Below are 16,920 nucleotides of genomic sequence, written 5' to 3'. Positions count from 1 at the left end.
ACTTCATATTTTTTAACACAATAGTCGACGGAGCCCCATGATCCGAAAACATTCATTTAAATAACATTCTAAACCCTCATCCGATCTCTATATTAATTTTATACAATTTTATACAAAAAAGCAAATGTAATCATTTGTCTTTCGATTCGTTTGATTTTTTATCTTTTTGTCAATCCAAGGAATCACTTAAAAATTAAATGTAAGAAAATAGCCCACGAAGCCCCTTATTCTAACTCGAGGATCGGTGAACGAGAAAAGACAAGCCGTCTGCCCGCTGGAATCTTTATTAAAAATTTCAGCCTGTAATAATAACGATGATAATTAATCTTAACGAGTACAGTGAATGGTAAACGGCAATGGGAACGTCTTAACGATTAGTCGTGGTATTCTCGACCACGTTTATTATCGGCACAACACTCGGACGCAATTGCAATATCTTGGCAGATGATCATCCATAATTTGAAACTCTTCTGTTTATAGAATGCTGCTCGAAATAATTAAAGGAGCCAAACCAACACACTTGTTAAAAGCAACGAATAATATATAGCTGCGAACGCAGAATTAATTCTATCTGGGAGCGGACGATGGTTAATTTTGCAGAGCATCCTCTACTTGTTTCGAACAGCGTTTGATTCCAGAGCGACGCGCATTGGCGAAGTAATTAAATCGGAACGGACGTCACGCTAATTCCTGATGCGTTTAGGCACTTGTATCAATTGACTCGCGTGATTACGGTCTATCGTTGTGTTCAGGCGCTAGAAGACACTGCTGATTGTTAGCTTACACAATGTAGAAAGGAAGCATGAGTTCTCTGTGTGCGAACAGCTGCACAAGAAAGCAAAACATCTGTCGTTATATAAAAATCGGTATCTACAAAAAATCGATGAAACGTATGGTAAACTTCTGACGCTGTAATAACGAACCCTTTTCTTTAACGGATTGCGGACTTTTATGCAGTTTCGCAGTATTCTATCTTCGTTTCTGCTGCGCACGATCTTCCCGTTACGGGTAGACTGCAGAGCTTCGCATAAAAATCGGCAGTCCGGTTATGAAACAAGCTGCGAGAATGAGAGTTCGCGTGAGGATCCGCAGTCTATTTCAAAGTGCAACATGCGCGGTATGCACACAACTACAAGAACATTTACGTGTGCATCGGTGATGACGCATACACCCTTCAGAATCTAGAAATATAATAACGAAACGTGATCGTCTGCACGTAATAAATATCTTCTCTTGTACTATTACACTGGTTCATAAGGCACTACGATCCTCGCTTTGCTCCTTCGGTTCATGTTAGCCTGCCCTGAGGGCCTATCGTGGCTGATAGTCGTTCGAGAATACAAGGAACGAACAAACAAGGCAATCCTTCATATGTAACTGTTTTCTTTTCCCCTGATAATATCAATCGTTCCTGGCAGTAGCGTCGATAAATTTGAATAACATTCTCTCCTTTGAACGATGTCGATTTCTCAAGCTTGGCAAGATCGGAAACTCTAATCTAACGAGTTGAATAAATTTGTTTCGACACGAGAATACTGATCTCTCTATATCTATCTCCGTGCAGCACGAGCTCCGTTGATCCTACTTTCAACGAATTCGGTAAATTTCATCTTTCAACGAATCAGTATATATATGCAAAATTTCTCCTATGTACACACTTGTTTCGTGACTATTAAATAATCTATAATTAGGAACTACAAGGTAAACTAATAATATCATTTTGTGCATTAAAAATTCTGCAATCGTTCAGTCCACGGAGTATTAACGAACGAGATGGGTGTATCATTAATTATTTAACCACCCAATTACTCTGCTCATTATCCGTCGTCATTCCGTAGCAGCCATATTTTTTGAACAACTATTTTACCCTGCATAAAGTTGACCAATTTTAATGTTGCGTTAAAAACGGAGTCGTTTTTTGGCTTATTTGCTCTACCGTCGGTGCTTTGATATCGCTTGCCATATCCTGAGCTCGATTCCTCCCCTAAAGAAACAATTTATCACTGCAAATTCACGCTTCGACCGAATATTTTTTGCAAAGTATAGAAATAAAGATATCATAGTACCTCAAATTAAGTCTTCGGATGTCGTCACGGGTAACGTGATTCAAAAAGTCGTCTAACGTGTATTGTTCATATGTAATCTGCAAACAACCATAAAATAATTGACGATTCAATATACGCGTTTAAATGTCACGTAATAAAAATGTCGCGTAATAGTTACCCTTTCAATTGACACTTCATCGATTTGTAGGTTTTGCAACCATTCTACAAGAGTTTCATCAACAAATGGAGCTACTTCGGAAGATGCGTCACTGATAATTACTGGAACTGATATATTAGATGTATTTCCGGATACCGTTGAGTTATATCTGTAAGTATAAGAATATACCGTCAGAATTTTCTAAGAAATTATTTAACATACATTGAAAAAACTATTAGTTAAATCTTAAGCTTAGAAATACGTAACGCACCCTGATTCTTGCCTTGTTGTTCTTCTGTTAATATTCTCGCAAAGCCGCGTTAGAGCATTAATTTGAACCTTTTGTTCTTCGAAAGCCTGCTGTAGTAGAGTTTGATAGGCTTTTTGACTGTCGATTAACTCTTGGATTAATTTCATATTCTCCGTCTTCAAGTCTCCCATTTGATCTCGATACTCTTTCCAATATCTGTTGTCGACGGAGTCGCCGGTTTTTTGTGACTTTACGGAATTTACTGTGGACACACCGGAAGTGGATCCTTCCTCGGGTCCTTGAACACCTGACTGTACTCGTTCTTGGCCCAACAGATTAGCACCGAGTTCTAAAAATGATTTTATGAACATTAATATCGAGGAAGATGACTTTTTTGCCCATAGAAATATACATCAACGATTAGATCATTACCAGGAGAAAGTACAGTGATGGCCGCCTGAACAGCATTTCTAACTAAATTATCCAACGCGAACATCCAGTGAGGTTTTATACTGTGCATTCGCAAGACTTCGTTTACTGCTGTTTGAAAAAGATAAATGGCTTGGTTCAGGTGATTGATAGCAATGGAGTCGAAGTCTAATTCTTCTTTCAACGTTCTAATAGCCGTCACTATTACTTCATGGTTTTGTTCAGCTATGTAATCCCTCAGAGCTCGCATTAGCAATACTAGATGACTCTAAAAAAGAAGAGTAATTTTTTATTCGAAGCATTTACTTTGCGTAATGGCAAGTATAATAATAATTACCAATTGGAGAACAGTTTGACCCTCTGCCTGATGTATACCTCGCATCCACACCTCACAAATCTTCGCCTCGTCTTGCGTGAGGACTCTAGTGAGCGTCATTCGTCTCTGACTATCCTTTTTCAATAAGTAAAAGCCTTCTTGTTCTTCGCCAGTTTTCTGACCTGGCTGACCTAAAAAAAATATGACCAAATCCAAAAATTAAATTTCCTCTTAACACTTCATTCGCCGGAGACGACTTAATTGTCCAGAGATTAATAATTCACTATTGATTGGCGTCCTGTTAAAAGTATTTGTTGGCTGTGGCCACTGACCTCCCAGTTCAACTTCGGGTGATAGCAAGCCCCCGGAAGAGCTTCTTCTAGTCATCGAAGCACCCGCCGTGTCCGATTCGCTTGTTTCTACGGAAGGTGTATTGCCTATTGTACTAGAAACACAAGGAATCGATATTAATTATACGTCCTATTTGCGTCCGCGTCCTTAAGCTTTCAGTTGCGTGATACACGTGTCACAAGGGCAAGAACATTTCCTGGCAGTAGTTCTTAGATTGGAAATAAACCTGAATACATATAACACTCACTGAAGCTGCGAGTAGATTCGAAACACTAGCTCGAGACAGTCTCTACAATTATGATTGAGAAGCATGTGTACGGTATTATATAATCTTGTTTTTAGTGCGTTTTCATTGTACTTGCTTCAGTACATCAAGCTTCAGTTCACAGTATTATTGGCTCGGAATACGGTAGCGCATGGACTAACTTCTGAGGGCCACTTAGACGCAGAAATAATGGAAAAATTGCTTGGGCATTTGATTCTCGAGTTTTACATTGCACATGTTACAATCACCAACAGGAAATTCCATTGCCCGTATTGCATGAATGCGCGACGATACAAAGCATTGGATCTATTGCATTAATCTGATACACGCCATAACTAAGGTTAATGATCACTTTTTCTGCCTATTACAACATTAATTCTTTTAGTAGCAATACTTTAAGTGGAAGGGATTAACCTTTTATAACGTTAGCACCATACCTGTTAAAAGATAGGGTTGCAGTGGGCATGCTGATGGGAGACAGAAGGTGTGCTGGACTGCGCTCCCTCAGTGGGCTAGACTTTGTCAGCCCTCCACTGTATGTAACACTTTGATTACATTTTGTCACAATAAAGACTCAATAAGTATTGAATAATATGATTATTCAAGAAAACAAAGAAAAAAATGTTGTTCAACATAAAAGGACTAACTCGAAATACATTGTACACAATGTATTCAGATTTATTATTGGCTAAACGAAAACGACCCGTTCAAATTAGCTCCAACTATCACAATAAGCTACGTCGACATGTACATAAAAAGACTTGTTTTAATGATTAGGCCAGACAAAATACTGATCATTAAAATCCGTAACAAAACCCTTTGCATTATTACACGAATAAAATGGTTTAATTACCTGTCGTCCGATTGCGAGGTTTGTATAGGTGCCGCGGAAACAATATGATTATTGTTTGTTTTGTCGAATTTTCCTAAGCGTTCGAGTCTGTCGGCAGGTACAGAGATGCTACGACTAAAATCTGGTGGAGCCACCAGTCGACTGGCTTTCTTTTTCCTATGAACGTATCTATATGTAAGAAATTATATTTGTTTACGTAGCGATTAATTTATATATGTTACACACTCATTTAAAAATGGATCCTCCAATAATTCGGCTGCGGATGCTCTTATATCAGGATTCGGTTCGAAGCAACGCAGAATAAAGCTTTTGGCTCTGTCGGATAGTTCAGAGGGAATTTCCGGATGTATTTTGTAATATCCAACCTATGAAGAACGAATCATTTTCAAAAAGGTCTATATTTTAAATATTTGAACATGTTACCTTAAAGACGGCAGCTTGAGGAGAACCCAGTTCGATGAATGGTGGTTTACCAGTAGCCATTTCTACTATGGTGCAACCCAGAGACCAAATATCAGCCTACAATTTATATTAGATTATAATAATAACTGCACTTCATTTGAAATGTAATTAAACGCAACAAATATAACTTACAGGTGCACCGTATCCTCGTTGTCCCTTGTCGATCACTTCCGGTGCCATATACTGAAGGGTTCCAGTGAATGTCTCTGTGCTGGGACATAAACCGGCCAATCGTTTCGACATACCGAAATCGGAAATCTTGACTACGCCACTGTACGTATTCACCAGAACATTGTCGCCTGGAGATGAGTAACAATAAGTATTCAAAATTCTCAATACTACATAATTATAGAATTTAGAAATTTATTAATTTACCTTTGATATCTCGATGAACAATTTTTTGATCGTGGAGATATTTGAGGCCTTCCAAAATTTGTTTGGTATAATAAGCAATCGTGGACTCATTTTCCTTTAGCGGGCCCCATTTCGATCTCAACAAGGCTGACAAACTCCCTGTAATTATTAAAAACTAAATAAATATATACTATACATCTTCCTTACAACAGGACATTTTATTTGATTCTTTTACCTCCGGGGACTTGTTCCATGAAGATTTTGAAGTAGCCATTCTCACTCACTGATCCCAGGTACTGCACGATATTCCTATGTCTCAGCTGGCTGTGTAATTTAATCTCTTCGTGCAACGGCTGCACGTCCCCTAAATTCCTTTCGCGTATCTCTTTCACTGCAATTCTGACTTGAGTGTTTAGGTCTCGAGCTGCATAGACGACGCCGTAGGTGCCTTTACCAAGGATCATTCGTTTGCTCTGATCATCCAATTCGTATTCAAACTAGAATAAACGTAATATTAATAAATAAGCAATATACGTTTAATGGCTACAACGGAATATGAACGAAGTGAAAATATAGATAAGTAAGAATATAAAAAGATATCCCACAAACCTTCATCCTTTCATCAGTCATGTAGGCGTCCAGATCAGTAACCATACCTTCCTGATCTCTAGTCATTTCCAGAATCAAGTCATAAAACCTCTGTCTACATTGAACCGAGGGGAAGTACATTTGGAAGTCATCGGAGTTTTGGTGAACGTACAAAAAAAGGCACCGTTCATCTCGCTTATACAGGCTTACGCTGCGTATCATGTTCGCGGTGAAAAGCCAATCGTGGACTTGCTTACAATTGCTCTTCATATTGTCCAAGCACAAGTTCCAGATCTGAACAGACTTCTCCTCTGCCCCGAGATTAACGTTCACATAGCTTGGCATGAAGATCTTGGTCGGCTCCAGCACTAAGAGCTGAAAACGAACGATCGGTGACCATTTCTTCTTTTCATTTAACCGCGCGTCTTCTTAAAAGATTGATTGATTAAAGTCAAGCTAAGGACCTGCACTAAGAGCAGTTTTATATTATTCTTACTTTGACCCAAAATGTACAGAAGTAAGCTGGATTGGTAACACAATATTATAAGCCATAGTCTCCCGAATTGGAAACTGGATCCTTTGTAGAACGATTCCATTTATCAACTTACTGGAAACCGTATACTATCGCCGACTTCCGATTTCGTCGCTTCGACAAAGTAGTCCATCCAAAAACTAAATATTTGCTCCTCTGGCGATACCTCTGCTTCCTCATTCTTTTTACGGAACCTATCTATCAGCGTTATGTTCCCTATCGTCGATTTCAGGTACCTAAGGAAAAAACATTGCATCGTCAGTAAATACAAATTGCGATTTTTATACGAAATGTTTGACGACTAAATAAGAAACTGATGCTTACCAGTTTGGCGGCTTCAATTTAAACATGCACTCGGCTGCTTGAATAGCTTTAGAATAATCCTCGGCTAACACACTGATCTCAAAGAAGGTCGCTACGTCCCAATAGTCTTTTAAACTCGACAAGCTGCCTTTCTTGCCAATGAGATTGTTTAACACCATGCCTATATGCTGCAATTCCTCGCTCTTCGAAAACTCGTTTCCCGCTATAACGAGCAACGTGGCGAGATTTATTCCAGCGTATTCGTTTGGTTGTACCTAGGTACAAAATAATTTGATTAGAAAATAGTATATAATTTGATGACCATTTGTATGAAAAATAAAAATCGACGTACCTCAAAACCCTTTCTATACCAATGGATAGCGTTGTTTAAACTTTCTTCGTCCGTGTGTCTACTTTCTACAAATTTATCCTTGTATATTCTTCCACAAAGACATAACATGTCTGGGACATGATTTTCTTTCTTCTCCAAAGCCTTTTCTATCACTTTCAACGCTCTTTCTCTGTCGCCTTCTTTATTCCTTCGATTTAGTGCGAACGCGTACAGGTACCGGATCGCGGGAGTATTGATGTAATTTTTGTGCGTAGGTATAGTTCTCAGGTCGTCGACCAGTTGTACCATTGCATCATAATCCTATGTATAGAAACAAATGATTAAAGATAATTTTTAATAGAGCATCTTTCGCAACGAAATATAGATATCTCACCTGTATCTCTCGGAAAGAAATCAGAACGTTTAAGACAACTTCTCCAGAAAGAACGTTCGGGTCGTCCAAACGTTTGCGCATGTTGTTCAACGCTTTTGAAAGCTCCTCGCCTGAATACGTTTCTCGTGCTTTCCGCAAGTCTGCTAGGAACTTCTCTTTCATGTGTGCTCTGGAAATATTACATGAATTCGTAACAGAGATTTTGGTTTTCGTGTCTATACAAAATGCAGACATACTTGGATTGTACTTCAACGTCTTGAAACAGTTTCTTAAGCCTCAATGTTAAATGTTGCTTTGGATCTATAGCTTCCTCTCCAGTGATTCTTGTAGTGGTTGGATTTGTAGCTACACATGAGCCACAGTCCACCATACGGTATGAGACAAATGTGTAACTTCCACACGATAACTACACATTTAAATGTAAAGTGTTATTTAAATTGGTTTGCATTAAATTTCTAGAGATAACAGTAGACGTACCTTGAGCCTAATTGTGGTTTCAGAATCCATATCATTGTGCAGCAAAATATTTTCTTTCATGCCAAAACTTTCCCTGACACCAAGATGATAGAATAAAGCAGATTGTTGCAACTGTATACTTAAATCCACTACAGCTACATCTGCATTGTAAAATGTGTCTAACACATTTGTCTCCCCGAAGTCTAGCTTTTCAAACTAGGAAAACATTTTTATTTATCATTATGTAGTTGATTGCCTTCACACAAATAATATTAGTTTGACTCTGTGATATGTGATATACCTGTATATGATGCATATTGGCATTAACAAGGTTGCAAGCCTGCCTGACTTCCTCTAAAGCTTTCCTTCTCTGAGCTATATGCTCAGGTTGATGTAGATCCAACACACAAGCCACATCCATTTTAGGTCTTCCAGAGATGGTGGTGTGCCCAGAAATGTCGCTGTGTGTACCAACACTGTCTGTGCTGGAGATTCCTTCTATAATTGTTGGCTGCGAAGGAGCTAAAAGATAATGTAAGTTCTGAATTCCTTTTAATAATACCAATGCTGTAGAATCAGTCTGCATAATCCAATAATATTTACCAGTAACATCAGTTGTATCACCGCAATTGGAAAGCATGTTGCCCAATTGTTCTGTAGCAAACAAAACTAATATTCTTAATTTGTACTTATAGGTCTCTGGGAAACTTCAACAGATACGGAAGACACACAGTTACCTGCAAAGGTACATAAAACAACCGATATAATAATAGTATATGTTCTACCTAATAAATAATATACTTTTTTTATAGCTACAACTGTTCACTGTCTGTCAAGAGGTTCAGTACATGTTGCAGGACGAACGCTTGAGAACATCATTGCAGATAAAGATTGCCGGGCTTCGAGAGACTTTGGACCACAGTAAAACAACAGATTGCGGAGGAACATTAAAGAGATTACCGAGTTATGACATTGGCGCGCGACAGTCTGATGTACAAAAAATTAACCGAATATCCTATTCCGGCTTCGAATAGATGATTCTCAGTATTTAATTAAAAGTTCGATCTAAGATTAGCGTAGAAAAATACCTTTTGCGTTGGACATCGTAGAAACGACCGTCCATTTCTTCTAGAACACACAAATCCAGAGTCGAGGTCGTGCACAAGTACAAGACAACTGGTATAAAGAATTTTCCTATCGGTTCACAGATGGCACAGCGAGCGCTCCTCTGCCGGTATAAAAATAGAAATCTCTTAAGATAGAACGCATTATAATAAAAATGAAATGATTATTGCGATTAATGCGCATACCAATGTACATAGAAACAACACGCGAGCAAACAATATGCCACCTCGTTCCCACGAAGACAATCTCGAATCGTTTAATCGATTCACGGAACTTCGTATTATTACATTTTATTAGACAATGACAATGCTATTAGCCGTTTATTACCTTGTTTACTCTAACAATCCTCGGCTAATCCGTTCACGTGATTGCGAGATGCAAGAACAGCGTCTCCTCTTAAAATTTCTAAATCGTCGCCATTTTGTTATGATCTGATCTGGATGCTATAGTATAGTGTGTCAAATTTGAACAAAACCCAATCTAGTGCAAATCCTGCGACAATATAATATGCAGTATGTATTAAAAATATTTTCAAACATATCTCTGGAACTAGAAACGTGCAACGGTTATACCATGTATATGCATACAAGCAAAATCACTCAGGATATTGACCTTTGTGATATATTTCAAGGTCATTGAAATCGATATATGTACCTTTTTGTAATTACCAAAATTATTTTGGTGCAGTTTATGCATGCACTATGCGACATTGTTGCTCCGTAACCACATTGAATTAATTAATTAATTGTCAGGTATGAGCATGTTAGGTAAATGTGTTCATAGTTGGTGAACTCTATCGTCCACAACAAAAATCTGCACGCGAGATAGTACGGAGAGTAGAGTTGCTACTGCCACAAAACACTTTTGTCGATCGACTAGAGTCGTCGGTTTACTCGGGCAGCATAACCATCGAGGAGGCTGAAGCAGCGCAGGAAAGGCGGATAATGAGTTTCTAGGTCGTGGTAAAACCGTGGAAACGTACCAATGAACTCCACAGGAATAGGATGCCAGGAACGCGAGGAATCGTTCCCACATGCATTTATTTATATATGTATATATATATATATAAATACGAATGGAACGAACGAATCGAGTCAATTGCACGTTGTCACCAGTTCGAACAATTCGTGCATCCGTCGAAATCCATCACAGTTGCAACGGCATAAACGTCAAATTCAATCAGCTCAATATCTATAGAGATAACTTTGTTCTTAATAAAACATAATCGTACATCCTTTCCTTTACAATCGTATCATCGAAGAGGATAATTTAATACCAACCATTTAAATCTCAATAAATAACACGATTACCATAGATTACAATTTTCCAAGAATAGAAAATAATATAAAAGAAATAATACGCTGTTGACATACTTTTGAAAGAAAATTTACCATACTTTCTGTCATGAACGACAATGAGCACTGTAAGCGGCAAGGAATCGACGTCAATTACACTGGTTTCGAGCAGACTATTTGCCTCCTGTGCTAGTGTTTGCAACACAATGCGGAAATCTGTAATTAAAGTTGAACGACAATTAAAGCAAATTACAAAGGCATTAATACAGCGATACAAATGAATGACGATCGAATTAATCAAAAGGGAACAATAGATTTTTCTCTAAGGAATGAAAGCTATTAAAGCGACGCGATCTAGCGGACTGACAGCTAGCTGCTTGTTGATATTCAGTAATAGAAGTCGGCGCAATTGTAGGCAGAAAGGGTTTGGAAGGTGAGCATGATTCGTATATACGCGGTTTACGAGTGCGTGAAGAATAGTGGGGGCGCAGTGATGCGCGGAGCGGCCACTCCGCAGCGCTCCCCTTTCAATAGGAGTGCAGAATATGCAGAGAGATCTATCTAGAATTTTATCTAGAAAACCGTTGAACACTCCTGGAACGCGGGAACCTCTGAATACTGAATATGTACTCCTTTGTAGCCTCCTACATTTCATCTTCGCCGAGTAAAGAACCGTGACCTCTGGACAGGAATACAGAATATACCGATAACTAAATTATAAGCTCCTTGTATATCCTACGAGTCTGATATAGGGGGTCCCCGAGAACTGGCCTGCCCCACGATCGACCAGCAAAACACGTCATTTTCTCGTGACCGAGGAACACCGAGAGATTTTCTCGCTCTGGTTAATCGATTGACTTCTAGCTGCTTCTTCCTAGAAACAATTCATGCACAGCTGCACGTTATTTTGATACATAATATACCAGCAGTCTGGCGGCAATCGTCTTAAAAATATGCAAATCTAAGTACTGACCTTACTTTATGTTCTATCGATTTTATTATAGTCATTAGAATAAATTCTGTTTTATCACGTGCTCTAAAAATTAGAAGCCTAGCGACATGGATAAACTTTTTAATATTCTATATACCTTTGCAGTGACTTTTACAAGCCAAACATTAATATTTGAGAACCTCTTAGTAAAGTTTTCAATGACATCAGCAAGTTCATTCATAAATCAACAAGCTATCTCTCTCTCTCTCAAAGTGAGGGGTCTGTTAATGTTGTTTTGCAGTAGGTAAAGTGGTAAAAAGTTTTGAATACTTGACTGATGAAAGGGGAAGTCTCATGGGAAGTCTCAATGACCGGTCGCGCAATGAATGAAATGACGCGGAACAGAAGGTTGCGGGATTTGCGGGACTCGTCGATCTCAGCGTCTCAGATGATTCCCTGATCCTCGGGGAGCCTCGCGGTGTAGAAACTGCTCGAGGAATGCGTGTAATGCGTGTACGTACACGTCACGCCCACTCATCGTCGCCATCACGTACGTGGCTCGTCATCGTGTACATACGCGCCTCTTCACCTGCATACGTAGCCGAAGACGAGCCTGCACGCACACTTTACGTGCCGGTTTGGCAATGTGTACGCTCTTAGCTATGCTCTGACTCTCATACCAGTAGCGTGCACCTACAGATATGTACACAGATAAGAGATATGAGTGTAGCAACAGATAACAGTATGCAGACTGTTCAAAAAAATACATACCCTATGTGCATATATCAGCATAATCGAATGTTTTTCATACATTGCGTAAGAACTATATAATTACTTAAGTTAGTAATAAATTCTTCAGTATTATGTCAACAAATTGTAAGACATTTCATTGAAGTTAACTTGCTATACTATATGCAGTTCACTAACTGACTGTACTGTTCAGGTAGAGGGCGCAATAGCCACTGATTTTGGGAGATACTAGACCCTCTCACATATCTAGAAATATAAATGGTACATTAACCTTTAATCAATTTTTGTCTTATCCTAATTCCAATTCCCTGAGAATTAGTACTTCACAATATCATTTTCATAAAATCTGCAGGAAATCCTTTCCAAACAAACAATGATCTTGCTGCAACAAAACAATAGATATATCTTTCAATAATAGTTCTGGAATGTTCATTTAAACAGTTAACGCTTTAATGAATTTGTTAGCAACAATCATATCTTTCTCAAAGAAGTTAATCATGTTTCAAGTTCAGTTATCAAGTTTCTATGAAACACGTACAATATAAAGCATCATGTGAATCAGTATTGTATGTATTATACATTTTTAACGTTGTACAGATAAAAACATTGAGTCATTGTTTCATTTCATTCAACACAAATACTTTAGTAAACTTGAGCAATCTACAATGCAATCTGTATTCTAAAGACAACAGATAGAGCAAACTGTAACAATTTATAACATTATTCATTATGTAGATAGACTTCTTACCTTTGGAGTTCTATTCTTGTCCTTCAATTCTATGGGCAATTGCGTTTGTTAATTCGACATTTATTAATCCTTTACCACATAATTTTGTTTAGGAACGCTCACTATTGGCATAAAATCCGTTGCACTTCCTACGTAATTAGCTGTTTCCACCACCAATTACAGTTACCGATTTACGCCGTTAGCGGCACCACTTCTACTTCGATTTATCGACGGCCATTATTCTTCCCCGGAACTACGAAGAGGCAAGGAAATATTTGGACAGGGATATTAATCAGTTTTTATACGTAATTAAGTGGAATTTTATGACGAAACAGTGGCAGAATATAGAATAAGAGCTGCTTGCAAAAAGTAATTGAATTTAAAGATGTTTATTTACTCTGTATCGAATATTGCTGTAATATGAGAACTCTGTTCAGCAATATCTTCGATGAGACTGTCTTCGCTTCTTCCCACACGTCAACATTGGACCGATCGGGCGACTTCTTCGTCGCTGCGACGCTCCGGCGACTTCACAGGACCTTATAACCTGAGCATCGATAAAGATCTCTTGACGACCATCGATCGGTTTCGTTCTAAAAACTCGACACCAACACTTCAAAATTTCTACAGTATTCCGGCGCTTCCTTCAGAAATAGGTGAGTTTAAAAATTCCCTATGTTGCTTTTATTCACAATGTTGCTTTTTTTTTTATATAAATGTAATATTTTACAACTATTTAATAAGCAAAAGTGAAAGTAGATGTATGTAGATGAACTAAGGTAGATTAAACATATATTCGAGTAATATAGATCCGTTTTTCTCAATAGGTTCAGCCAGGAGATTAATTCAGGAAAAAATAGAGAGTTGTCAGCACTGTTGTTCCATAGGTCCAAGTCCAGCAGTCGGTGTAATATAGCCGTAGCTGTCTGAATAATTCGTGGAGCCAAAGAGGGAGCTGTATAAATTTGCGATAACACAATGGTCAAGGCGATGGACAGTTTTAACGAAGTCTGCGGACCAATCGGTTGCGCTCGTTTCGCCGAAGATCGATGAACAGAGAGAATCCCGCGTTCAAGATATAACAATTCCAGCTGTCAGTCGCATCCCTCACGCCCGAATAAATTCGTGCCCTCCCCCCGGGGGGCGCGAGGGGGCGTGCCTCACAGACAAAACAAAAGAGCACAAAGAAAGGTCGCGTTGTCTTACTTCGCCTCTTCTCATTTCCGTCGCTCTCTTTCCCCATTTGCCGACGGTCTCCCAATCTTGTTCGGTTCCCTCCGGACATCCGTGGCTTGACCTTTCAACGATTTCATCCCCCGGGCCTTCCGTTCCGGTCTGTGCCATTCTTCGGCTGCCACTTCCCCCGTTAGCGTCCCGTTTCGTCTCGAGAATGCCATCCGAGAAAATACGTCGACCGTTTTCCGATCATTCTCTCTTCCCTCCTTCGAGAGTCTTTCTTTCGATATTCAAATCAATTACCTGACAAAACTTCGCTCATTAATCCTCGCGCGAAAGATCGCCGGCTAGTTCTTCATTCACTTTCGATTCGCACTTTCAATCCGCAAATTTAAAGCGTTCTCTTTTAAAGAACAGAGAGAAATAAATCTTAGAAATATTTTGTAGCGTCTTTCGGTGTGGATTTTAGAGAATTTTAATTACATTTAGCTCGCGCTCGACTGAACGCTATAGATACGTTGCTTAATCACTTTCCAAGGGGTTAACCCACGTATCTACCTCCATATCAAATCCAGAGGAAGCAATTGCTCGGTGTAGCGTCACGGTTACTGGATTATTCGCGAAAACGGGAGCATAAAGTCCGAGGCTCGACTCGCGTGAACCTGAGAGCCCCGAGTAGAACCCGCCCTTAATTTTACATTCATGGTCCTTCGACCCTCGAAAATATGAAGTTGTCTTTGGGACAGAGGACAATTTAACATCTGCTGGTCGGACCGTAAAAGGGAATGTATTAATAAAAAAAAAAACCAGGCAACAGTCCCGCTGTAAAAAAGTTCTCCGTCATCAACTTTTATCCCTCGAAACTAAACGTGGCAGCATTGACCGTGACCCGGCGAAATTAGGGTCCGCCCTCCCCTGGCCTGTTGCTACAAGATCGTCGTTTCAACGTTGAAAATACAGGGACGAAACATTCGCGCTTGATGGAATCGTAGCTTTACGTTTACCCTTTGTTGCACTCGTTACTCGAGAACGTTTTGTCTCTGCCCCAGTTTTCGGAAGGTAGCCCAGTGCTCGAAATTGCGACACGAACGTCGTCCGACAATGATCCGTGTCGCACCGTCGAATTGACTTGCAAATCTCGGGGGGTCTTCGATACGCGTCGGCCGCATGCACGATGAGCCACGAAATCGATGACGACCGTGGATGACAGCCAGCTTCTTGACTCGCGAAACGGCGACGATTTAAAACCGACCACGTACCGGTGTCTGTTAGCCGTGGAAGCCCGGGCGCTTAGTCGGAAGCACGGAACGGCGCTCGGTTTTCGTCGCTCGCGACCCTCGCCTCGCAATCGGCCCGATATTTCACGACACGGGCCGTTACACCGACGTACCACGGAATTACAAGTGTACACGGCCCGTTGCGAAGGGGATGCACGTCCCCGCCACGAATCATTCGACGCGAGAACGCTCGCAATTTAATCCTTTCCCTTGTTTCCCCCCGCGAGCGAGCGAGCGCGCTGCTGCTGTTGCCACCGGAGAAATGAACGCCGCCAGCCTGGCATTCGGAAATTAGTGCGATTATTAGCTCGGAATCGTTAAAAAATTACTGGAATTTCCCCGTTCAAAATCGAGACCCGTTAATTAACTTTTCGTCTCCTTCGTTTTTTCATTGTTCTGGACTTTAAAAGAATTTGGAAAAATTCTGGAATACTTTTTACACTAATGTACAATTAATGAATAAGTTTTAGCGATAATTATAATAATTTTAATAATAGTTAGAATTAATTTTTTATAATATCAACGAATATAATAACATGTGCAAATATATATAGCTAATTCTAAACTGAGCTAGATTAATTTAGTTGCACGTTTGTATACGAAGGTATGTGTATATAAAATATCGTCAACGTTACTGTATGAGCAATCGAGTATGCTCGTGGCCAGGTATCTGTTAAATATGTAATATCTCCTGGAAACGTTGAAACAGAAACAGAAGACGCGAGAAGATTTCGATTCGTTCCGAAACCCTACATCTCGGCCGGCCCCTAACGAGGTCTACTGTCTCTTTCTGTTTATAGAGAGGGCGAATGAATGATTGAGCGCTTTAATTCGAGCGACCTGGTTCCAGTAAAAATTAAGGGATAGGTACACGGGGGACAGAGAAGGCGAGACAGACAAAGCGATAGAGTGCGAGCGAGTGGTAGGCAGGGAGAGAGAGAGAGAGAGAGAGAGAGAGAGAGAAAGAGTAAGAGATAGCCCGGGGAATCCTCGTCCAGGGGAATCGATGGTCGGAATGAATTCTGGCAGCCGTTCGGTCACGGAGCTGATTATCGACAGTCACGGAATAACTCCGCCGCGGCAAATATAATTCATGTCGGTGTTTGCATTCTCGGTAATTTATTATCGGCGTAGGTACGCGCCGCCCTCCCCGGAACATTCGCGGCTGTGTATGCAGGTTATTATTTATGACGGTCGCGATGCCTTCCAAAACATGTGGCACACATCCACTTTCGGGGAAGTTGAAGGAACACGTTCCGCGCCGTGAATTCCGGGAAACTCGACGTGCGATGCATCCGGAACACAATTAAAACTCGCCGAACTAACGATCCTTGGCAGGAACGACCGAGCGAAGTGCCATTTCTCTTTCTTTCCGGTCGAGAACCGGTGCCTCCGTCTTTCCTAACGATCACACGTTGTCCGGGATCCTCTCGAAATTTCACGAGGATCTACCGTTTCCGAGACTCCGGGGTCCTGGGTGGTCGTAACGCTGATGATTGCGAATCGATCTCTGGAAAAGTTCGATAACTTTTCGTGTTGAAGGTTACTGGGTT

At 40.1% G+C, this 16,920-nt stretch overlaps 1 protein-coding gene and 1 long non-coding RNA gene across 14 annotated transcripts; one reads left to right on the top strand and one right to left on the bottom strand.

Moving 5' to 3' along the window:
* Positions 1 to 268: 268 nt before the first annotated feature.
* On the bottom strand, positions 269 to 9,659 carry Ask1 (apoptotic signal-regulating kinase 1). 13 transcript variants are annotated; one of them, XM_078197459.1, is made up of 25 exons: positions 9,539 to 9,659; positions 9,175 to 9,314; positions 8,690 to 8,823; positions 8,388 to 8,608; positions 8,108 to 8,302; positions 7,867 to 8,036; positions 7,631 to 7,799; positions 7,258 to 7,557; positions 6,927 to 7,180; positions 6,679 to 6,838; positions 6,092 to 6,445; positions 5,718 to 5,979; positions 5,504 to 5,641; positions 5,261 to 5,427; positions 5,090 to 5,185; positions 4,892 to 5,031; positions 4,667 to 4,834; positions 4,251 to 4,358; positions 3,482 to 3,642; positions 3,219 to 3,388; positions 2,885 to 3,149; positions 2,474 to 2,801; positions 2,224 to 2,371; positions 2,067 to 2,143; positions 269 to 1,984 (listed from the first exon to the last, which is right to left on the bottom strand). In XM_078197459.1, exons 3-25 carry the CDS (start codon positions 8,724 to 8,726, stop codon positions 1,933 to 1,935), a joined length of 4,140 nt encoding a protein of 1,379 aa, XP_078053585.1. In that variant the 5' UTR covers positions 8,727 to 8,823; positions 9,175 to 9,314; positions 9,539 to 9,659; the 3' UTR covers positions 269 to 1,932. The 13 variants fall into 13 exon arrangements, with proteins under 13 accessions (XP_078053585.1, XP_078053581.1, XP_078053588.1 ...); XM_078197455.1 differs by having other exon boundaries at positions 8,690 to 8,740; XM_078197462.1 differs by having other exon boundaries at positions 3,530 to 3,642; positions 8,690 to 8,740.
* Positions 9,660 to 13,134: 3,475 nt separating this feature from the next.
* Positions 13,135 to 15,801, top strand: LOC144479075 (uncharacterized). The gene is made up of 3 exons (XR_013495471.1): positions 13,135 to 13,283; positions 13,352 to 13,570; positions 13,742 to 15,801. It is a non-coding gene; the product is annotated as an uncharacterized LOC144479075 (long non-coding RNA).
* The last annotated feature ends 1,119 nt before the right edge of the window (positions 15,802 to 16,920 follow it).

This window comes from Augochlora pura, chromosome 3 (genome assembly GCF_028453695.1).
Source record: "Augochlora pura isolate Apur16 chromosome 3, APUR_v2.2.1, whole genome shotgun sequence".
NCBI lineage: Eukaryota > Metazoa > Arthropoda > Insecta > Hymenoptera > Halictidae > Augochlora > Augochlora pura.
The sequence above is the reverse complement of the archived record's forward strand: the minus strand, read 5'-3'. Positions and strand labels throughout refer to the sequence as shown.

What these genes read in the sequence shown, in the direction of transcription:
- Ask1 (XM_078197455.1), bottom strand. An exon ending in CCAATATGCATCATATACAG is followed by an intron (nt 8,303 to 8,387) that starts GTATATCACATA and finishes ATGTTTTCCTAG; the next exon opens with TTTGAAAAGCTAGACTTCGG. An exon ending in ATCCGAAGACTTAATTTGAG is followed by an intron (nt 1,985 to 2,066) that starts GTACTATGATAT and finishes TTGTTTCTTTAG; the next exon opens with GGGAGGAATCGAGCTCAGGA.